General features: G+C 46.4%; 1 protein-coding gene across 2 annotated transcripts in view; it reads left to right on the top strand.

Moving 5' to 3' along the window:
* LOC144141803 (NAD-dependent protein deacetylase sirtuin-1-like) overlaps positions 1-22,047 on the top strand; it is a 33,645-nt gene extending 11,598 nt beyond the window's left edge. The window contains exons 5-12 of one of the 2 annotated variants that reach the window (XM_077673304.1): positions 909-1,061; positions 1,629-1,776; positions 2,038-2,117; positions 6,806-7,007; positions 9,797-9,914; positions 9,996-10,165; positions 15,243-15,368; positions 19,408-22,047. In XM_077673304.1, the coding sequence (XP_077529430.1) occupies positions 909-1,061; positions 1,629-1,776; positions 2,038-2,117; positions 6,806-7,007; positions 9,797-9,914; positions 9,996-10,165; positions 15,243-15,368; positions 19,408-19,769 (1,359 nt within the window). In that variant the 3' untranslated portion in view covers positions 19,770-22,047. Of the gene's footprint in view, positions 1-908; positions 1,062-1,628; positions 1,777-2,037; positions 2,118-6,805; positions 7,008-9,796; positions 9,915-9,995; positions 10,166-15,239; positions 15,369-19,407 lie in introns of both variants that reach the window. The other variant, XM_077673299.1, reaches the window with a different exon arrangement.
* Positions 22,048-22,974: the final 927 nt, after the last annotated feature.

Below are 22,974 nucleotides of genomic sequence, written 5' to 3'. Positions count from 1 at the left end.
AACTTGTGTAGTGCGGAAGCTACAATGGGGCCAAATTTTTACCATGTATCTGGTGCAAAAGTATGTCAATGAGAAACTTACCCATGACATTCTAGTGTATCTTTATTCAGGTGCTATGCTGTACATGTAACATTACTGCATTAAATCAAAACATTTTTTTTATGTTCTAATTTGTGACATGGACTAAAAACAAGTGAGAAATGCACGTGCTACTGTGTGCCTTCTTTATTTGGGCAATGTCAGTAGGCTGTGTGTCGTGTCAGTGCCATAGAGCTCAAGCACACTGCTCTGATCACTGGTTTTCCCCCATTTACAAAAAATCGAAAGCGCCCGTAAAGTTTTGATTGAAAGCAAAAATTCCTAGGGGGTTTAAATTAATTCGCAGTTCTCCATTATGCTGCAGCCTCAAGGCCCAGGTATAGCTTTGGCAAGCTAAACCCCGCAATGGGAATTGGTTGGCGGGGGGCCTACCTATTGCTCGAGAAATTGCACAAGGGGCTGCTGGACCATTCGAGGGCCAATGAGTGCGCTAAATTCTGGCACTCCAGTGGGGCTCATTTCTGACTCACTCATCCGCCGTGACAGCAACGGTGTGCGAGCAGTAAACAATCCTGGCGTGACCACGGCGCCAAAATTGGTCCCCTGAAATTCAGGTCAAACATCAGATGGGAGCACTAAGGGGTACATTCCCCCTAAAACAGATTCCTCAGCAATTAGCAGTTTCCCCGTTCAGCAACCTCAGGTAATGATAATAAGCTGTGAAGAAAAAAAATGAAACTAGTTTAACTCTGTTTTAACCCTGTTTCTGTTTTCTCAAGGAAAATTGAGTAGGCCTTTTCCGCAGGGCCTCTAGTTTTGCCTTTGCAGTGGGGTTGTGGTCAACATTGCACGTTATCCCGTGGGTGCAGGTCTCGGTCTCATGCGGGATCCCGGACTTCCGTTCCCGCAACGGAATCTATGCACGCCTGAGTAAGGACTTTCCAGCGCTGCCAGACCCCCAGGCTATGTTTGACATCCACTACTTCCGCAAGGACCCCCGGCCTTTCTTCAAGTTCGCCAAGGCAAGTCTGTCTGCTGTGGGGGCATGCCCTTGCCTGGCTCTGAAGATTTTCCTTTGCCATAGTCGAGCATTTCGTGCTGCATAAAGAAGGTTAAGGCACTTATTATGAGAGGTAATGCCTTAGTGATTTAATTATACGAACTTAGATTTGTGACGGTAGCTCCTGCACACATGGGCGTAGAGACAGAAAGCTTCCATTTCACGGTAATTGTAGTTTGTGTTAGTGGTTTAGTGGTTGTGTTGGGTTTTGTGATGTTTTAAAAGTAGCACCTCACTTGGGGGTGCTGCATAGTCTGGAATGTTAATTGGTGAGGCAACTATTTCTTGTTGCTTTGTTAGTAGCGTAGGTCTACAAGCTGCTACTGCTTATCATGCGCTTTGCATTTTGTGCCAACTTCTGCCGTGCCAGCTTATCCCGGTTGTGGTATGTAGCCTATAGGTTTCACAATTTAGGGCTGCAAAGCCCCCCCTTCCCCCCTAATGGCTGCGCTGTGGTAGGGGTGGGCTCAGGTCTTTACGCCCTTGTGTGGTGTGCAATGATGATCCTTTTTTTCTGTTCCCTTCGCAGGAAATCTACCCAGGCCAATTCATGCCATCAGCCAGCCACCAATTCATCAAGCTGCTGGAGGACCACAACAAACTTTTGAGGAACTACACACAGAACATTGACACCCTGGAGCAAACCTGCGGCATTCATAACGTCATCACATGCCATGGTGAGTGTGGAGCTGCTTTGAGCAACAGTTCATTGGCAGCAATGTGGCCAGACCCGGTCTCTTTGGGTTTTCTCATTTAATGCAACTCTAACTTCGCTAGAACTGCTTGTTTTTGCTACTGATGGCTAACTATTTCTGCACCATGAGGGAAGTTGCCCATTTTTTGTGGGTTTTGGAGTTTTCCTGTTGATTCTGTATTTTGTGGACTTCAAATTGATGTCTATCTGCATGGTCCTAAATTCAGGTTTAATATTTTTTCAGGGTCTTTTGCAACAGCATCCTGCACCAGATGTCACCACAAGGTTGGCTGCAACATGATTAAGGAGGACATCTTTAGCCAGGTGTGTAAACAATGTTAGCGTGTCATTGTTCTCGGGTACTAGACACTCCCTCTGTGCGCAAGGGGGTTTTGTTTGTAAATTAGGACAACTTCACAATATGGGTCGATGATGTGGACCAGGCCTGCACCACACGTGGCGCACTAGGGGTTCTGGGCAGCCCGCCTGCCCTATTACGAAGAAAACAATTATATATGTTGGTGCTGGGAGCAGTACTAAAGACTAAGCAACGAGGATTAGCTAAGATTGCTTTTAGGAATGTAAGAGGGTGAGGGCAATGGTCTTATAGCAAATGGTTTGCCTTGCATTATGAAGGGCATTTCTCTTGGGGGTAGTACGACAACGGAAACACCGGTTCATGCTTGTACACCTTGCACATTGCGTGCTCAGTGCTTTCAAGGAAGAAGTGGATTGCATTTGTTCATGCCTGTCAAGCTGTGCGCTCTTTTAGTTCATGTTTAAAGGTGTTGGAGCTTTCAATGACGATGAAGACGATGCAAGTACCGCGCGCCACAGACGCATAGGAAGAAGACGAAGACGACCAGGCGCGGCTACAAGATGGACGCGTTTTAGACGGTTCCCTGTACATAATGTAAATATATGTGCTTTTTATTGACGACGGCCTCCTCCCTTGCCTCCCTGGACGTTTTCCACATGGTGCCGAAACCCGGGACGTCAAGCGACACGACGAGGTGAGCCATGCTGCGGAATTCAATTCTTCGACCGCCATGCTCTCCCCGAAGCGAGGAGGAGGCGTCGAGACAGCGGAACCGGCTCCGGATTGCCCAGAATAGCCTTCTAGAAATCAATCGGAAGCTTATTGCCGAGATAACGCCTACTCTAGAGCACAACAAAGACGTGGAAGCCGCAGTTTCCATAGCAAGGCTCCAGCACAGTGCCGACCGGCTTGCTGCAATGAGCGAGAAGCTGGATGCCCTTGCGTGCGTAACTAGAGTCGACGGCCAACACGACGACGCTCTAGAGTCGGTCAAAGAAGCCCACAGAATCGTTGGCGCACTTCAACGAAGGCTTTACGGAGGAAAAGTACTTGCCACTAAGGAGCCAAATCTCACAAAAGAAGACAGAAGGCCACACCGACAGATAGATGAGTTCACTAGTACAAATGAAAGCAAGGGACACGGTGAGAATAACGGAACCCTTTACCCACAAATCACTTCAACGGTATTGGTGGACATTACGATAACCGGTCTTCGACCCCAAGGATCTTCAAACGTGATTGCCTCTCCTGTACCAAAGACGGCATGCGCCTTTCTGAGAGACGTGACTGAGGATTCGCTAGAGATACACCATACATCTTTTCACCCTTCACTGAGACCTCAAGACGCCGTGATACCGCATTCGCCCTCTCCACAACAAAGAGAAAGTCAAAGTCTCGCAGCTACCTGAGTCGGTCGTATCAGCGCCAGAAGAGGATATCGTGGATGACAATCACGCTCCGGCTTCGGAAGGCATCACTGCCGAATCCTACGTGCAAGAAGGGCTTGAGATCTTCCCTGCCGCCAGAATGTATTGTGCAGACTCTATGAGGAAGGACCTCTATGGGGGGGCATTTGTGCGACTGCATGGCGATGGGCTAAGGGAAACAGTCGAGGCAAATTCAGCGGACGAGAGTACAGAGACACCACCACGAGGCAAGCCTGAAGTTACCTCGACTCTGCAGCTACTACCACACGATGGAAGGGCCGCAAGATACGAACTGCTCGAACGCGCTGCGCGTAAAGACTTAGACCCCTTGACAACTGCAAACCCTGAAAACGGATTGAGGGACCCTACAAAAGACCACACTTTCGCTCCTCCAAGAAAGAGGCCAGACAAACATGATGCCACGGTCATAATGACGTCGAAGATTCCCCAGGCCACTAAACCAATTCGGAATTCGAAGGAACATGGAGGACATTGCGTTAGGCGCAAACGCACGACGTCACTGAAAGTACATCGGAAATCAGTGCCCATTCTTGACAACGCGAACTGTTATGCCTCTGAGCGATTCCTGGACATAGCCTTTATAGAAAAAAACCGATCGAAGGTTCGAAGAAAGGCAAAGAGTAGAAGAAAGTGAAGACCGAAGATCAAGAAAAAAGACGAAATCAGACATCGGCTGGATACAAACGAGATACTGACTAAATATCTTCGCCCCAAGACTAGGTCACGGAACATTATATTTGTTGACAGTAGCTGCAAGACTCTGCTTCATCTCGCTTACACGAACTCTTGTGGGGCGGGAGAATGTTGGAACTTTCAATGACGATGAAGACGATGCAAGTACCGCGCGCCACAGACGCATAGGAAGAAGACGAAGACGACCAGGCGCGGCTACAAGATGGACGCGTTTTAGATGGTTCCCTGTACATAATATAAATATATGTGCTTTTTATTGACGACGGCCTCCTCCTTTGCCTCCCTGGATGTTCTTCCACATGGTGCCGAAACCCGGGACGTCAAGCGACACGACGAGGTGAGCCATGCTGCGGAATTCAATTCTTCGACCGCCATGCTCTCCCCGAAGCGAGGAGGAGGCGTCGAGACAGCGGAACCGGCTCCGGATTACCCAGAATAGCCTTCTAGAATTCAATCGGAAGCTTATTGCCGAGATAACGCCTACTCTAGAGCACAACAAAGACGTGGAGGCCGCAGTTTCCATAGCAAGGCTCCAGCACAGTGCCGACCGGCTTGCTGCAATGAGCGAGAAGCTGGATGCCCTTGCGTGCGTAACTAGAGTCGACGGCCAACGGTCGACGGTCGTGAAGAGAAAATGCATTTGTCTTTGCTTAATTTTGTCTGCTTGAACGACCTTTTAAGAACATAAATCCCAAATATTTTCACAATTCATTGCTTCTGGAGTTTAGGAGGCGCCTTTGAAATTCTCGTTTTGAGGCGCATCGCAAGCGACCATGCACGCGTCGTCGGTCCGCAGTGCAACTAGTAGTGACGTCTCGTCAAGTACATTCAAGAGTTCAACACGTTCAACGTTCTTTGTGTATATTGTTCTGCAAAGCTGCAAACCCGATATTTTAAAAACGGTGCATCCTTTATTCGTTGCCAAAAAACGGTTTTCTATCCACGTGAGCGGTGTCGTGACTGCTTCAGTTGTCCGGCAACCATTGTTGCAGAACTCGGACCTAGCTGTTTGTACAGTTTGTAGCCAGTTTCCCCGCTAAATTTCACGTTCTTTTACCGAATTCTCTTCGGAATCTTACCTTTTTTTGTATGAAATGGCACAAAACTGCTCAAGCAAAAAAAAAAAAAAAAAAAGTGCCCCATGTGTGATTCGAACTTGCGGCCTCCGGGCCAGCCCAACGTTACGGCCAGCCTAGTCGGACACTTTATCCACTACACTATTGAAGTGAGAAGCGCGTGCGGCAAAAAACTGCTGCATAAAAGCCACTTCGCATTTGTTACCCAGCACTCTGTCATCTTTTCATAAATTCTAATCAACCCAGAGCTTTAACCGCTAACTTACTGTTGAATGCTCCTGCAGTAAGCCAAAGGGCAGTGTATACGATCCACAAAACAGCATTAATAGCATTGTTTATTGCAGGAAACAGGAAAGCAATCGTCGAACTGCGTGATGGTGGGACTCGGCGCTGTATCGCTGTATCGCTGCTTCTCGCTAGTTATTTTTGCGCTTGATGAGTAAATGATAGATGGGTTTTAAGTTCCGACTACTCGAAGTTCCTTCGATAAATGTGTTTATGTAATAAATTCTCATTTTAAACGTTCGGTCATTTGTCTCGTCAGGTCAGAAGTTTCACGTTCGTGCGACTCACATTACAGGCTACGTGAAACAGACGTCGGCAAACTTGTGCAAGAATATCGGCTAGCAATTTAGACTCGTGCAAAATAGCGTAAACAGTTTACGAATGCCCAGTTTAGATTAAACATGGTTACTTCTGCCTGCGCCACTCGCCCGCACTGTTGACTGAAAGTTCGACCATGTTGATCAGTCGTATCAGAGGTCAGACATCTACTGTTCAGTTTCAGGGCAAGTTTCATCATGGCACCGATGCTGTAGCTTTATCTGACCCTTTGCAAGCCCACTCTGTGGTGACTAATTGTGCAGACGAGGGAGAACTATGATTGGCTTCTTACTGACTTACTGAAACATCACTTCACGAGTTGAGGAAAGCCTCGGTGAAACCGTAACTGCATTTGTTTTCCTATTTGCCAATATCGGGCAATGAAATTGGTATGCATTGTTTGTTTATGAAGGTTCCACGGTTATAAGCGCACACACAACACAATTTTTTTGCAAATCTCTTGACCCCTTTAATAGCACTAATTTTGTACATGAGTATTTTTAACTATACAAAAGGAGTTGTCTAATTTATATTTTACTGTTCTGGTGTTTTTGCAACACAACTGCTGGTAAGTAGTCTGCAGTAGGTTTATTTCTTAAGAAGGTTATTTTCTTGTAGCTTGATGCATTTGGTACTGGGACTGCTATTATTCAAGCAGCGTAGTAACAAAATTTTAATGGTGTACAAACTCTGAACAGAAGTGGTGGTTGCACTCCACCTTGTAGGATGCATGACTTCCTTGATGGCGGGCTTTTTCTGGCGGGAACCACAGTGGGTGTTGCCATTGTGCAATTCTGGAAATTTTGAGGTCGACAAGTGCTAGGCAACCTGTTCAAGGGCTGTTCTTTTTGCCCTTTCCCCTCTCCACCACAGCGCATCCCAGTGTGTCCCCAGTGCAGCCCTGAGGAGGTGGAGGCCAGCGGGGAGATGGCGGTCATGAAGCCAGACATAGTGTTCTTTGGCGAGGGCCTCTCCCAGGAGTTCCACCAGGCCATGAGCCGGGACAAGACCCAGTGCGACCTGCTCATCGTCATGGGCTCCTCGCTCAAAGTGCGGCCGGTCGCCCTGATCCCCAGTGAGTTTGCGCAGGCATGCCACTGTCGCTCTTCTGGCGGGCCCCAGCACCGTCAAAGCCTGTCCCGTTGTTTTCCGCCTCTGGTGTGCCAGGCATTATTTCCTGGGGATAGAGGGGCCAGGGGAATGCAGTTGAGCCCCAATCCCAGCACCCGTGTCCAGGGATGCTGCACTGACTTGTGAACATTTAGGGCCCTTTGTTTTCGAGCAAAGCAAGTGTTATTGCTCAGTAGTTGTCCTGCCTACCGGACGATGTTGTTGCAAGTTGGGTTAAGGGGAGACGCGGGTCTTGGAATCCCGAAATTTGGCCAAAAAATCGATTTTTAGAAATCGCCATTTTCGGAAAGTAGAGCTATTTTTCTACCGGTTAGCAAAATATCCAGACCCAGGAGTACGTATTTGAGCCATAATATCAATTTATAGCACCGACGCCCGCTAAAATCGGCCAAGATTCGACGCGAAAATAGCATTTTTTCGACGACTCGCCCCTCGGGTTCTACATGCGCCACGGCGTCCATCTTGGTCTCATTCGAAAGCGCGTCTTTTCGTTTTCAATTCCCCGCCAGAACCACTCCGTTTCGTCCGTTGGTTGCGAGTAAAACCGGGGTAGAAAAGAGACGGATCGCGCCGCCTAATTGGTTACTGACTGCACGTGACCGCAGGGCGCAACCTCATTGGCTGGGCGCCGTGGGTCGTCTGCTCGGCACTATCATCACAGGGCAACGACTCATGTTTTCGTCTATGCGAGGACCGGCAAAAGCCCCGCATGGCGTAAAAATAAAGTAAAGATGTCTATCGATAGCCGAAAGGAAGAACAGGCATTATTAAAAGCGCCTGAAATATGATTTTCTGCTCCTGTGACGACGACTTATCGCGAGAACGGCGCCGAGACAGAGGTAGGCTTAGCGCCCGCGCGGGCTGCCGAGACGATAGCGTAGCGATATGATTACGCCTGCGGGGGCGCTAAGGTGCGTCTATCTTTCGATCAGCAGCAAATAGAAAGAAAAGAAAGGATAAAGTGGAGGATGCCGCATGCCGACGTCGCAAAGGAAGTGTGTTCATTCTGTTATCAACGATGCTGCGGCGGTTCGGCCCGCACTCCGGCGCGCGCTTCCTCGTCAGCAGGTTACCATATAGATGAGCGATTTGAGAATTATAAATGTTCGCACTGTGCACAATGTGCGTTGGTGACGTGATATACGGGTAGATTAAACCGAAAACGTGGTTATCCCACCTAGCCACGCGCATGCACGTTACAGAACAGTGGCGGGCATTCCGTTACCAGCCCCTTCGCTGCAACTCACTTCACGCGATGCTAATCCGATTTGATTGCTATAAATGAAGCAGTAACATAACAAAATAGCGTTTACAACTGTGGTGCACGCTCGGCACCTCAGCCCTTGTCGCCAAAGAGAGACGGCGCGATGCCAACAGCATAAAAATTGAAGCAACGTTCTGGCTTTGCTTTTGTTCAGTTTTTCTGCCAGGTGCCATCTGTAGACAGAGGATTTCATGATTTTCCCACCAACTGATTTCAGCAAACTTGGTATGCTCATGTTGAGCGAAACGCGAGCTACATTCTAGAACCTTTCTTTTTTTCATATGCTCAATAGATAAAACTGTCACTTGTAGTAAAACTTCAACTGCGATTTTCTCAGCTTCCCTTTTTTTGCATATGTGCCTAGCCTTACAGGGGTTTTGAGGTAGTTTTTTTTCAAACGATTTCTACAAGTGTTATACCGTTGAATTCGGGATAAAATGAACTGCATGCTGAAGCTATTTTAATTGGCTCATTTTGCCTCAAATAAATGTTATGAGTAATAATTAGAGGTCATTAAGTTTTCAGAAAACTGTACTTGGCATAATTAGATTAATTCTATCCAATCAACTATCTTTACAGGAATATAAATAGCTTCAGCATGCATGGCAGGTCTTAAGCTACACATCCATACCATTTATTTAAAAAAAAAATTGAATAAAAAGTTCCTTAAAGGCCCGTAAGAAATTACTTAATTAGGCTCCAGTGTTTTCTTTATAACTCAAAAAATAATTCTACCACTTGAAAACTAATTACATATTTGAAATGAGGAGGACAAAACACATATGCACAGTGATTTTCATTACCACAGACCAATTAATAAAAAAGTTCATTTCAAGACCCACGTCTCCCCTTAAACGCGGGTGCTGCCCAAAAATTTTTCACTGACAGAAATATTTATAGCCACGAAACAAGGCTGCCTGAAATTAAATTATTTTAGCACAAAAAAAAAAAATGCCCTTGATGCGAAAGCTTAGAAAGAAAGCCTAAATCTGGACCAAAAATGTCACCACAAGGTAGACAAGCATGCAACATATACTGTCAAAAGATGTCCCGTTTATGTCTGAAGTGCCTAATTTAGCTGCAACACGGACTTCTTTTGCGAGGGCTTCGTGGTTGGGCAGTAGCTTGGGAGAGGGGACTGTTTTGCAAGGCATTCACAGACCCTTGTTTGAGAACCACTGATCTAAGGAATGAGATTAAAATGAGATCTGCCGCTTTGCAATTGTAGCGTTCCTTAGGAAACAGCGTATGGGAAGGTCATGCATTCAAATGGGTGAGCAGGAGCACCACATATGGCTGAGAAAAGTTGAGCAGTACGACTCTTGGCGGCAACCATGGCCTAATGTGAGGAAAAGTGGAGGCCATTTCGAATTTTTGTTCTACAATCTCTAATATTGTGCTTTTTACATTGGTGTATTGGCTGCAAGAGTGAGGTTGATTTTGTAGCATAAATGGCTTTGCTCCCCCAGGTTCCATTCCTCCAGAGGTGCCCCAGATACTGATTAACCGAGAATCACTGAAGCACGTCACCTTCGACGTTGAGCTCCTGGGCGATTGTGACGTCATCATCAAGGAGCTCTGCAACAGGTGCGTCGTTGTGTTTGTTGGTGTGGCCAGCACTGTCGGTGGTGTGCAGTGGGTGATGGGCATGCAATGTGCTCCTTGCAGGCTGGGCTGGGACTTGTCCCCGAACGAAGAGCCAGTGGCGCCGTTGGTGCAGCTAACATCGCTGCCTCCCCCCAGCCAGGCCACTTTGGAGGTGAAGGAGGCTGCCGAACAAAATGGCACAGCCCCTGCGGACGAGAACGGAAACACTCCCTCTAGCAGTGGTGTCATTGGTAAGTGGCGCTGATTTCAGGCCCAGTTGCAAAAGCTGACTATTCCTAGGGATGAGTGCCAAGCCTCTCGTGAAGTGACACTCCGCTCGTAAAATGATACTGACGAAACAACTATCGCCGGTGCTTGCAGTGCACTTATAGGCCAACTGCACTCAAATTTCACCTCGACGAAATTTATTTTGAATGTGCTGTATGTTCCACCAAATCAACTGGGGATGAGTGGCAGCCCCATGAAATGCCTTGTTAATCAATCAGAAGCATGTGAAATAGCTCCGTCGCAGACGACGCTGCACCTGTCAGCGGATCGCAGAAGCTGCCATGGAGCACTTGTCACGCTTTAGCCAGCCGGTGCTTCGTCCTCTGACCAGCCACACAGCTGGAGAACCAGTTGAGCTCTGTGGTGAACGCTTCGCTTGCCCTGTGCCCTGTGCACACGTGAAGATCGCGCGCAGGCTTGTTCTCGAGCGGCTGACCATCCGGCCGCTCACTGGCTGGCTGCAACGTCATTTCAATGGCCGCGCTCTGCTCAATTTCAGTTTTGAAATTGCGGATTTTGGCTGATTGCTTGCGGCATCCACACGCTTATTTAAGCTGTTATATTTTGCATCTTGCTTTCTTGTTAGGCAGACTATACGGAAATAGTGTTTTCAAGAGGACGAAATTTTGAATGCAGTTGGCCTTTAACATATGGTGCAATCAAGATACGATTGAATGAAAGTGTCAACTTGAATGCTAAAATTGGGAAGTTCCTCGGGTTTAGTATGTTTTTTTCATTTGTTTGTCGATGGGATGTGTTAGTTTGAAAATAGCGTTACACCAGGTCATTGGGTTCAAATTTTTGATAACCTGTACTTTGAATACTGGTCTACGTTACAAGACAGTGAATTGAAACAAGCTTACTCCGACCTCGTAATACAAAAATTTACCCTAACCCTAGCTTCGCCTTTCAAGAGTGGGCACACAAAAATGCGAGGCACTCGGCAGTGCTGCGGTGCCTTCATGTTGACAGCCCAGGTTCCGTTTTGCCCAGGTTCTGTCACTTTGTTCATCAGCAGTACTTTTGGCATGGAACATTGGTTGGCCCGAAATCATTCCCTTGTCATTAGCAGCATGGGCAAGGAGCCTGAAGTAGCCGTCCATTGGCTATGCTTACAACCAGTTATGCAGTCAGGTCATCCGTCACTATGTCGAGTAGGGCCTTTTAAAGGGACACTGAAGTGAATTTGTCAAGCTCCCGTTTTTGCTTGCACTGCGTAGACTGGCTCAAATTAGCACACTTTTCATCGTTTATTCGGTTGACAAATCGGTAATTATTTTACAAAGCGCGAAAGAAGAAAAACTACCATGCGTGGTTTGCGGCGGCCGCACCAACTAAAGCTGTGACGTTAGGAGGAGCGGGCACCGTGATTGGACGATGCCCAATGTGAGCAACCAAACAAGTTTCGGTTTCGGTTTTGGTTCTGTAAAACACAACCGTTGGAGTTGTTGGATGGGCATTCTCAATAACTCAGTCATCATCGTACCGCGCTTCTGCCATGTTGTCAGCTGTAAAAATGCATAAAGATAAGCCTCCTAGGACGGATTGGAACCGTAGCATTCACCAGCCGAAACCTACGCAGTGCATGAACGCCCGCGTACCCGCAGAGGCCCAAATGTCATGCGCTTTTCCCCCATATTTGGAGCTTGCCTCCCTCATGCCTGTGTCGTAAAAAGCGTGTTCGCACCAGGCCAAGGGTCTGTTCATTCTGGCCTGTGCCTACTGCCTGCAAGCAGTCGGTGCTTACGGCAACAGCACGCCAACGAGAACTCGCTAGCGCGCCAGTGCCAGCCTGCGCGCGTTTTGTGAACTAGTTCGTGGAGCCATGAACGTTGCGGCCCAAAAAAAGGTGAACTCAATATAGAAAACATCGGCGGAAAACGAAAAAGTTAACTTAAAAAAAAAAAAAAAAAAGCACATACCCGCGAGGATTCGAACTCGCGACTTGCAAAATACTTGCGGTGGCACACCTAGCAACCCAGACCGCTCGGCCACGAAGCGGGCTCGACTGGGGCCGGTAATATAGGGTATATATTGTACAACCAGTTTACACTTTTCTTTAGTTTTGACATTTCAAGCAGCTTAGGTGACTATTTGTTGTATTGCGCTCGTGCAGTAAGCGTCGCCCGAGTTTCCACAATAGCTCACGTCTAGCAATTGCATTTCGTATACGGAAAAGCGTTCGCAGATGCGTAGTCGTGCTGCTGACCGCTGTGCTTGTTCGCCCAGCGCAAAAAAAGTGCTTCCCGCACCCTAGTTTTACGCTGTGCGGTAAAAATATCAGTTGATTTTATTTCCTTAGTACCTATATTGACTTCGCGGACTCTTCTCCCGCCTTCAAGAAGCCTTATATTTTCCTACTGGCATACCAGTCAGCGAAGCGTCGCATGTGCGCTTGTGCAGCGCTTGTGTGAAGCGATCTTGACTTGGAGCTAGATACAGTGTACAAACTAACCAAGTAAAGAAAGGCAAATTCTACCATTCACAAACGTGTCCTAGCTTCGTTTCAACTGAGCGAACGAATTGCGACGACCTGTCGGCGGCCGGCGGACGAAACGCTGGGCCGACTGACTCTGTCTGAAGGCCGGGGAGCCGTGCAGTAGCGTAGCCAATTGCCAGCTTATCCCCTCCTGAGTCACACGAAAACGCTGCAGAAAATGGGCGAGCGTAAAGAGAGGAGGACAGCATTTTCGAATTAATTTTTCTACTAAATAAAATCGCGTAAACGCGCCCAGGGTGGTCGAAACATGGCCTGGGGATTCCGGACTACAATTTGCACAAGTAATCCCGCAATGTTTACATATCACTTCAGTGTCCTTTTAATGTCAGTGTGTCAAAATAAACCGTTTCAGCCCTGAATTTTTTCGTTCTATCAAAAAGATTTTTTTTTTTTTTTCGGTGTGTTTTCTTGCATATTTGGACCCTTTAAGCTTAAACACGAAAAATTGAGCTTGTGATACAAGTAATTAGCGATTTACGAGCATGACTTCTAATTAGGTCATCAGGCAATTAAAATTTGGCCTTGGCACCAAGGCAGACCACTATTGAACATTGTTTTTGTCAATAAACAATAAAACAAAAAAAAAATACAGCAGAAAATTCTTTTGCTTGTTTTCCTAAATTTTAGAATGCACTGAGCCCACTAAAAAAAAAAAAAAAGCTGGTATACTCGGTGACAACTTAAAAACGGCACCGGAAGTTGCCGCTGTGCCTTATCACCGTAGCCGGATGTTTCTCTGCGCGGCGCAAGTAGGGCGTTGCTGGGAATATTTTGAACATGGCGTGAGCCGTTCCCGGGATTTTTTGGACTTAATATGCTTATAAACGACTCCAGTGAGGACAAACAAACTGCGTGAGACAAGGCAGACGATATCATGCATTCATAGCAAACCCCTTTCAAAACGCGCGTGCACTGACGTCACGAGTCCGGCGCTTTGGCGGAGTGATACACTACATGAGGTGGTGCCGTTCTTGAGTTGTAACAGAGTATAGTGCAAGTATCTTTAGATTTACTAGTACTTCAGTCCTAGGGGCTACCCTGACATTAGTTTGGTTTCCACTGCAATGCCTTTCTCTTTCTAGCATTTAACTTTAGCAAAAAACGAACAGAGATATATATAGAAAGAGGCATCCTTGAAGAACTATTCCCCAGAAAACTAGCCGTTCTGATTTTTTTTCTGAAATTGCAATAAGTCTTTTGGTTAATGTCCTAAATGTAGGACACCAGGGCCGAAATGGCTAAAGTCCTGTCTCAATCTTTATGAGTTTTTGCAGTGTGTGTTTTCAATGACCGCAGGGCTTGAAAGCTCCTAGGAAAAAGCATCCTAACTCCCGCAGGGCTTGAAAGCTCCTAGGAAAAAGCATTTTAACTCCTATGCCCAGAATTATTTTCGTAATTACAATTTGTGGAAAAAGTGGGGAAAAATAAAATAGAAATGTCTGTTAGAAGCTGTGCTCATATAAACTGCAAATATTTTTACTTGGACAACAGTTTTTGCAGTGTTTCTGTCTTTTGTATTTGATTTTTGCAGTAGTAACTTCAGTATTCTCAAATCTTTCAAAAAGTAATTTCTTGATCAAATCAGCTACACAAAAGTCTACAAATGTAATATATTGGTGGTTTTGTTACACTAGAGAATTCGTAAGCTTTCAAACGCAGGAACAATATGTGGTGTGACCTGGATTTTGGGGCAACATTTAACCCTGTGTTAAGAAAATCAATTTTAAGGGAAATCAAAATAAAAAGGAAATGACCATAAGCAAAGGGAATTATTTATTATGCTTAGTGTGAGAGCTCTGTAAAAATACTTCAGCTACTTTGACCCTTCAGTGAAATTTTCCGAAGAACACCTCAGTAGACAGAAACAAACGAAAATTCTGATGGAGGCGAAAAGCAAAAAAAAAAAAAAAAACGCCTGTGTGCTTGAGGTTTCGACGCACAATAAAGATCCCCAGGTGGTCAAAATTAATCCGGAGCCCTCCACTACGGCGTGCCTCATTGCCTGTGAAGTGTCAGCGCGTTAAACCCCACTATCAATCAATCAAGAAACAAACGAAAAGCAAACACACACAGTGCTGACTCTTAACTGATTGTATTACTAGCTGTGCTGTATGTTTACATGAGCAGTTATACACCATAAATGTGAAGGTTGCTATTAGGTGTTTAATTCGTGTGCACACTCGGGATGAGGCAGTGTCTAGATGGGTTATTTCTTCTTCTCTTAAAGGATAAGCGCACGGTTCCTTTACAGTAACAAAGTGTTCATCGCATTTTCCAGGCGCATTCGGTTCACATCACTGTTTTTTTTTTTTCCCTCCTCTCATAGGCCAACACCTTGGAGGTTTGTGTGTTCAGAATCCTACCGTTATTCCTGCTGTTTTATCTCTGTTGGTGCACATACTACTTGAAAGCGGGTTGCATTTGCTCTAATGTGCTGAGTGCCTTCCCTATTTTTCTCGCGTTGTGTGCGAGCGTATGCGGAAATTCTGTGGCAAGCATGGCTCAAGGTGTTGCTGTTCTGTTCTTGCTGCCCACAGCAGAAGAGGTTATGCCGGACTCCACCTGTGCAGAGTTGGCTCCCACATCCCTGGAATGCCAGGCTGACTGCTCGTCTGATGTCCTGTGGAAGCCACGGATGAGGGAGAGTGTTGCATCCAGACTACCAGGTCGGTTGAAGGGATTACTCTGTGCATAAAAAAAAGTTGATTACCTGCCTTGAAAAATACTTTGGAAACGCTGCCTCAGTTGCCCTGAATAGCATTCTGAACTCCTGAGAAAAAAATTCTTCGCGTATTTCTCACATGCCGACACCTTTCTGTGTCAGCCCTCTAGCTGTGTGCCATGTGAATGCAAGATAAGCTCAAAAAGACAGACACGACTGAGCAAGGCAAGTAAGAACGGGCAACAAGAATGTGACTCAGCCAAGCGTCGGTGGCCTTCCATTTTGCAGCATTGTGCAGCACAGCTTCCAGGCAGTAGCCCAGGGGAGGGGGGACAAACTTTGTATGGTGCTTTCTAATGGCCACTGGCAAAGTGGGAAGGACAGAAGGGCGTGCTGGCAGGAAAGTCCATGAGATAGGCAAGCTGAAAAAGACAACCACAAGGAGAAAGTGGTTGACTGGCAGCGTAGAAAGCAGCATGGAAAGTACTGAAGGACCCAGCGGGGTGGCTCAGTGGCTACGGCATTGTGTTGCTCAGCTTGAAGATGCGGAATTGGATGCGGACGGAACTGGCAGTCCTGTTTTTCTGATAAAGGCGAAGGCGAAAACACCAGTGTCGAGAATTCAACGCTTGTTATGGTGGATCCCCGGGTGGCCTGTGCTGATTCGTAGCCCTCCACTATGGCATGCCTCATAGCCGAGGTGTAGCTTCAAAGCGTAGAACCCCCGAAATTTTAAAATGACCAGTGGGGCAAGTAAAGCTATGAAGGGAAAGAAAGAACCACTGAATGGATGGGGAGGCAGAGGAAGAAGCACAAAAGATGGGAGAGCATTGAACAGTAGGACGAAGTGTCCCCTAATGTGGGAAAAATGCTGGTCCCAGCAGCCTGAGTATTCTAGTTTTGCGTAATCTCTAATGTCAGGCGGACATTGGGCTCTCTTTATTTATGTAATAAAGGTGTTTAATGCATCGTGTTAATAGTTAGCAGTATTTATAGCTTCTGTGGCGAGTTTGCTGTTACCACTTTGCTGTATCGTAGCAAGTGGTTTGTTGCATTGCAAGGGGGGGGGGGGGGGGGGGGTGATGATGGATGAATAGAGAGAGTGGAAATGTGTCATAAAGGTTCCACTGCATTGAGCAATGTCATCAAATATCTGCTTTTTGCTGTTGGAGCCGTGGACTGCTGCTTCATACAAGTGTTCCTTTTTCTACTCTTCTCTTTTGCACTACACTTGCTAAGACTGCCATAACAAAGTCAGGGTGGCCAGCTACTAGGAAATGTCAGGGAAGGCTTGGAAATGATTTCATGTAAACTATGTTAATATGGAAACTATTTGCATGCTGGTTTTCCTCATAGATTGAGAATAATCTACTGTGCAATTGTTCCTGAAGGCCCCTCCAAAGACGTTTAAGGGGGGACGCGGGTCTTAGAATGGTCCAAAATCGCGAAAAAACGCATTTCGGGGAAAACACATTTTTGAAGTCTTTATACTTTCAAGCACCTACTCTAAAAGTTTCACCGCTGAATTTGATCGGGAATAATCTCAAAAATGACTCTGAAAACACAGCGGGAGCCGCAAAACGCCGAAAACCGGGCTAAAAAAGCTTGAACTTCGCGCGTGCGCCACACTCGAAGCAGACTGCCGGCAGCGGCCATCTTGGGCTCGTTTTGTAGGTGATTTCTTTGTGCGTATTTTGCGCAATCTCAAAATGGCGTGGCATCAGGAGAACGAGCATAACCGCCGATTTACCAAAGGTCGTTTTGGAGCCGCTGATTGGCAGGAGCACGCGCGCTCAAGTCGAGCCCCCCGTTCCGCGTCTGATTGGCCGGCGCCGTCGAGCTGCCATTTTTTTTTTTTTTTTTCGTTTTGTTTTTGCAGGCGCGCGTTCGCCGCCGCAGTATTTTCAATTCGGGTGCGTTTTCTCTGCCGTTAGTGACTGCGATTCTGTCACAACGTCTTTATGTCTCGTGCCGCAATTCCTGGAGACCTTTACCTCAAGGAACTACGCACTGCAAGCGTACGAAAACACGATGGAAGACGCCGTAGACGGCGGTGCCGAGATCGCCTGTCACGTACGAACCTGGTCTGAGAACCGCCGCGTGGAAACGTCCAGATTTTTAGTTAGCTGTTGTGCTTTGGTTTTATTTGTGAAAAAAAAGTCTGCAGCACAATCTCTTTGTGCTTTTCTTTAGTTTGCTTCGACGTTGAAGGAAGTGCAAAGTCGGAACTACCGTAGGTGAAGTTCAGCAAAAAGTGCAGTTTTCCAGCGCTGTTTACAAAAGTTTTTAATTGCTTGCATATAGCCTTGCTGGTTATGTTTGTGGTATGGTCGCATACTTGGTTCTTTTTTTTAAGAACAGAGTGACACGGCGCTTTTTATATTGGGCCATGCTGTAGCAAGAGTTGGAAACTAAAGATGCATTTTTCTCTCTTACTTTGCGACGTCATGCTCTGCCTTACTGAGTGTTTCACGAGCTTTTGACCTAGGATGATAAGACTAAGATCATTTAATTTGCAATAAATAGATCAAGCAGGTGATGCTGTTTGTATCACTCTGGTATCCATCGCCAAATTGAAGTCCACCTGCAGCTCTACAGTTTATTTTGTGAGGTCACGCTCATCCTTGCCGGGTGTTTCCTTATCTTACTCTTGAGCCAGGATAACAAGACTGGTATAATTTCATTTGTATTGAATTGGTCTAGCAGCTGATGCTATTTGTATCACTGAAGCATTGATCACCGAAGTGCATTTCACCTACAGCTTTGCTGTAGGTTTGAGATGCATTCCAGGGCAATCTCTAGTTCTAGGTGGTTGCTGTGCTTTAGTCTCATTGTTAGCACAAAAATAACAGCAGTACATGGTATTTGTGCCTTTCTGTATTCTGTAAAGACACTGACAGAAAAGGTGAATGAGGATATACAGTTCCTGAAGTGTAACATTAGAAAATTTAATTTTCCTTCGCAATTTGTACGGTAACCGTGTGAATTTACGTCAATCTTTCCAGAGTTACTTTTGTGTTACAGTCACATACTTGGTATGCTTTTCTTCGTGAAGAATAGAGCTACAAAATGATGCTATTTATATTGTTGTAGCTATGCTGTAGCAAAAGTTACCGTGATCTGTAACTTGAAATGCATTTTTCTCAGTTTCTTTTTTTTTGCAAGACCAAGCTCTGCCTTACGCGGGTTTTTGTAGTGTTGCTCTTAGGCTAGGATGACAAGACTGGTACCATTGTATTCGTATTGAATTGATCTAGGGGGTGATGCTATTTTTATTTCTCTGTCATTGTTTACCTATTTGCAAAAATTAATAAAAATGAGGCAATTTTATACGAATTGTTGACATCAAATGTTCACCACTTTCATGCTTTGCAAAAGTCTTCAAAATGAATAAAAATAGCATAGCCCCCCAGAGTAGACCTTTGGCATTATGTCCGTATAAATGATTAATGAGTTTGCTAAAGCGAAATTGCTCTAAACCCCCGTAAGAAATGCCTCAATAAATAAATTTCAAAGTGTTGTATTTCTTGAACAAATGAAGCTATGTTAAAACCAATTACATATTTGAAATCAGTGTAAAAAACTGCTCAAGACTGCTAATTTCCATCTAGCTGGCACTAATAATAAAAAAATTGTCTAAAGACCCACCTCCCCCCTTAAGCACCGAAAGAATTCTTTGCAAGGTCGCCTCCCAACTCCCACACTGCCTAAGCAATTTCTTCATCGGTACATACCACGTGTATCGTGTGAGGGACTGGCCTTTTGAGCACTGGTTGCATTCGCCCCCAGAGGCGTTTGCGTAATGATGGGTTGGCAATAACTGCTGGAAAGGATTCAGCGGCTTTTCTAGAACCACAAACGTCGTCTACGGTCGCAAGGTATAAGTTGCGCATCAGTTCAGTAAGCAGTTTGAGGCAATGATTGAGTTGTGTTTGTCGCACTGCCACTGCCTTGCAAGGCAAAGCTGAGTTCCCTGCCTGTGGCTCTGCATACCTTGCTGTCCACCAGCCGACATTTGAGCTTGGTGTGTTCCGTGATTGCAGAGGGCCACTACCTGTTCACTCCGCCATCGACGTACATCTTCTCTGGTGCGGAGGTTTACATAGACGCCGAGGACTCCGACAGCCCGGGGGCCTCCTTTGCTGGCGAGGAGGAGGAGGATGCCGAGTCGGACTCGGAGTCGTCGTCCTTCAGCTCGGACGAGGAGGAGAGCCCCGCCCAGACCTCGGGCCTGGAGAGCCCTTCGCACGGGAACACCATGGACTGCGACCAGGCAGAGCCCCCGGCCCCTGCTGCGGCCAGTGCGAGGCCGCTTGTTGGGGGAGGAGGCGAGTCCATTGTCATGAAGGTCCCCGAGGAGGAAGCCTCCAGCGATGTGGAGCACAGTGCCCTGCGCTGCTCCTGAGGGCCTTTTCCCACCGCCAAGGACCATGTCCCCCCTTTATTTATTGGCAGCGCTCTCTGTTCTCGGCTGCTGCCCTCTGTGCTCGCCAGACTTGTGACCCCGCGTTACTGCTGTTAGCTGCTTGTTGGGCCTCTGCGCCTTCCTCACGTCCCCAGAAGATGTCCCGCTGTGCGCCCGCCTTGGAGCACGCACTGTGCTCGCCGCCCTGGGGGACGAGCACAGTGCAGCTTGCCACCCCCGGTAGTTTACAAGCCAGTTGGCCTCTGTAGTTTTTGTTCAAAAGGTTTTTTTCCTAATGTGTTGTTCGATTTTTGAAAGTATACTTTGTAAGAACTTCTCTCTCTTCTTTTTTGTTGCCCTGTTCCTGAACTGCAACACGCACATTGCTAGACAATGCTGTCGAGCACAGAGTCTTTCTGTCAAAGTGCATCTGCAGTGTGTTTGAGGAAACATTTACTGCTTGTGAAAACTTCTCAGCCCCCTGACTGGGTTGCAGAAAGCAGCAGAACAACACTGTCCGTGCACCCGACTGAGACATTTTGCCAACACTTGCCAAGGTCCCTTTCAACTTTGCTGCATGCATGTACATAGACGAAGACCGCTTTAGAAGCACCTTCCATGCCTTCTCAGTTTCCATACTCCCAGAAGACTGCCCCTCTCATTTTTGTTCTAAATTGCATCGCTAAATGCACAATGGGCGGGAAGGTGTAATTTCATGAGCGGTGTGATTGGGCGGATATGGTTGTTGGTTTTTGTATACAGAGTGTAAATATGTCCTTGTTGTATTCAGCCAGCTGTTTTTGCAGTCTCTGCACAATTTAAAAGGTGAGTGTGTCCTGTGTGAGATGGAGGCAAGGAAGGAAGCAGCAGTCCTTGCCGGGCGGTACCACAGGCTTTTCTTCACCGAGGCTGCTTCTGTTCATAATCTCCTCTTTTGACCTATCTCCATATCTCCCCATATATCCTCACTGTGTGCATGGCAAAACATTTAACTGGGTGCATGGAAGTGGACTTAGATATAGCTGCGGTAGGTGAGAAGGGTGGGCTGTTGTGTTTGCCGGGTTATTTGTCTTTTCCAGGTGTGAGTGGAAGTGAGAGCTTTTGTGCACGTTACTGGCTGGAAGGGTCTTGGTTCACTCGAAGAGCGATTGGCAAGTCAATGCTCCTAAGCTTGGGCTAGCCTCGCTCGCTCTTCAGTGCACATTTCCCCAGAGAAGGTGCGTTGTTTGCTCATTTGCAGCGTTTGTTTTTTGTTTTGTTTTGTTTTCCAGGCTTCGTTTGGTTTGTTTTGCTTTCACCGTGACTGACTGCTTTGTTTTTTGTCCCCATTGTGTGCCTCTACGCCTGCGTCGCTGAATTGTTTGCTGTTATCACGATGTCTTGGTAATGCAGCAGCAATAAAACTTGGAGCCCCATTGAGACCCGTGTTGGCCACGGCTTGGCTGGCGGCATGGCACCTTGTGTTGCTCATTCGCACCAGCATGATGGTGGAAAGGAAGCAATACCGGGGAGCAAGGCGCCCGATACAAGTGTGTGCTGCCCAACCAAGCACCAATGGGGGGTGTTGTGTGCAGTGCGCGAGTCACCTTGAAACTGTTAACTGCTGCTTGGGGAATTCCCTCTTCCTGCATGTCCCAGGGGGCATTCTCTCACTTTATGTGACATGTTGAAGTGTTCTGCAGAGTATAGGGCTGAGTGCAATTGTACGTGTGTAGCGGATTCCGTTCTTTGTCAAACATGTTCCTCCGTCTTCAATTGTCTCTGGAGCTGCTTTCACTGTGAGGCTGGAAACTTCTCCCTACTTGCCGGTCGCCAGTGTGATCCCAAGTGAAATGGCAAGGTCTACCAAAGGTTCTGCCCCACAATACCTGTACAGGCAACCTCTATTCGCAAAGCAGGCAGAAGAATCCTTACTGCATTGACATACTAAACTATTCTGCTGTGCCGAGTTTGAAGTGGGGTGTGAGGAAATCGCTTGGTTTCCCTCTATTACCGTTCAGTTGGCTCTTGTAATATATGCTGAAATGTACATAGCTCAAAATTTTTTGTGTTGTGATGTGTTTGTTTTATTATTCCTGTATATAAATGCCTGCTCCTTATTTATTAAAAGTGTCTAGGAAGAGGTTCCCTTTTTTTATTCTAAGATGTTGAAAACAGCAAAAAAATTTAACACCTGAAAAAGCAACAGATGTAGTATTAGGCTTTATGTACTGTCTGTCAAATTGTTGTGTGCTTGGTGGTTTTATGTAAGAAGAAATACAATACCGTTATCTTTCTACGTGTCTGGCATTTTCTTCCAAGGACAATTCAAATGGGCTGCGAAAGCACAAAAGTTGGTGCTGCATTTCGTACCAATGAGAGTTCCGTTTTCCTTCTTTGTTCCTGCCTCCCCCAGCATGCTTGCTTTGTGCTTTGAAAAAATCATGGACCTGCTGTATCCCTGAGCTTGCAAGGCACATAACTACAACTCTCAGTCTTGACGGCAGCATACTGGCATTGGGAATAGAGGTCTGAGAAACTCTGCCTGTAATCACATTCAATGAAATAGTTGGGGCTGTGGATGGGACTTGCCAATTTGCCGGGGTGGCTCTGTCTAAGGCGTTGTGCGACTGAGCCCAAGGAAGAAAGTTCAATTCCTGGCCGCCGCAGCCGCTTCTCTCATGGAGGCAAAAAGCACACACACCTGTGTGTTCTAGATTTCAGTGCATGTTAAAGATCTCCAGGCGCTCAAAATTAATTTGAAGCCCTCCACTACGGCATGCCTCATCGGCAGTGTAGTGTCGGCGTGTTAAACCTCGTAATCAATCAAATCAATTGACTTGTCAATCCTGAAATAGTTGCATTATTCTCTGTCAAGTATTCAATGCTTCGTGCATAAATGCCCTATAGCCTGTCTGAAGACGTGCACTATCCAGTAACTTTTCTGGGGAGGCCATTCCCTTTAGATCTAGGTACCACTCCTGGATAAGGTAGGGTAAGTCACTGCAAAGTTGACCATTCAATTCTTTATCGAGCTTTAAATCCAGCAAGATAAAATAATAACGCAAAGACTGTGGTGTCTGACCATACTCTATGGTTAGGCATGTTCTGTGCAAGTTGAGCAAAATATTGCTGTGTTCAGAATTTTGCCGTGAGATCTTAGGAAGGAGTTATAATGAGGTCCTACCATTTTGATTTCAATCTTTAATGAAAGGACATACTTTTT

The sequence above is a fragment of the Haemaphysalis longicornis genome, unplaced genomic scaffold (assembly GCF_048455015.1).
Source record: "Haemaphysalis longicornis isolate Haplotype H1 unplaced genomic scaffold, Haemaphysalis longicornis Haplotype H1 scaffold_1, whole genome shotgun sequence".
NCBI classification, from domain to species: domain Eukaryota; kingdom Metazoa; phylum Arthropoda; class Arachnida; order Ixodida; family Ixodidae; genus Haemaphysalis; species Haemaphysalis longicornis.
This window is presented reverse-complemented; position numbering and strand designations above follow the sequence as displayed.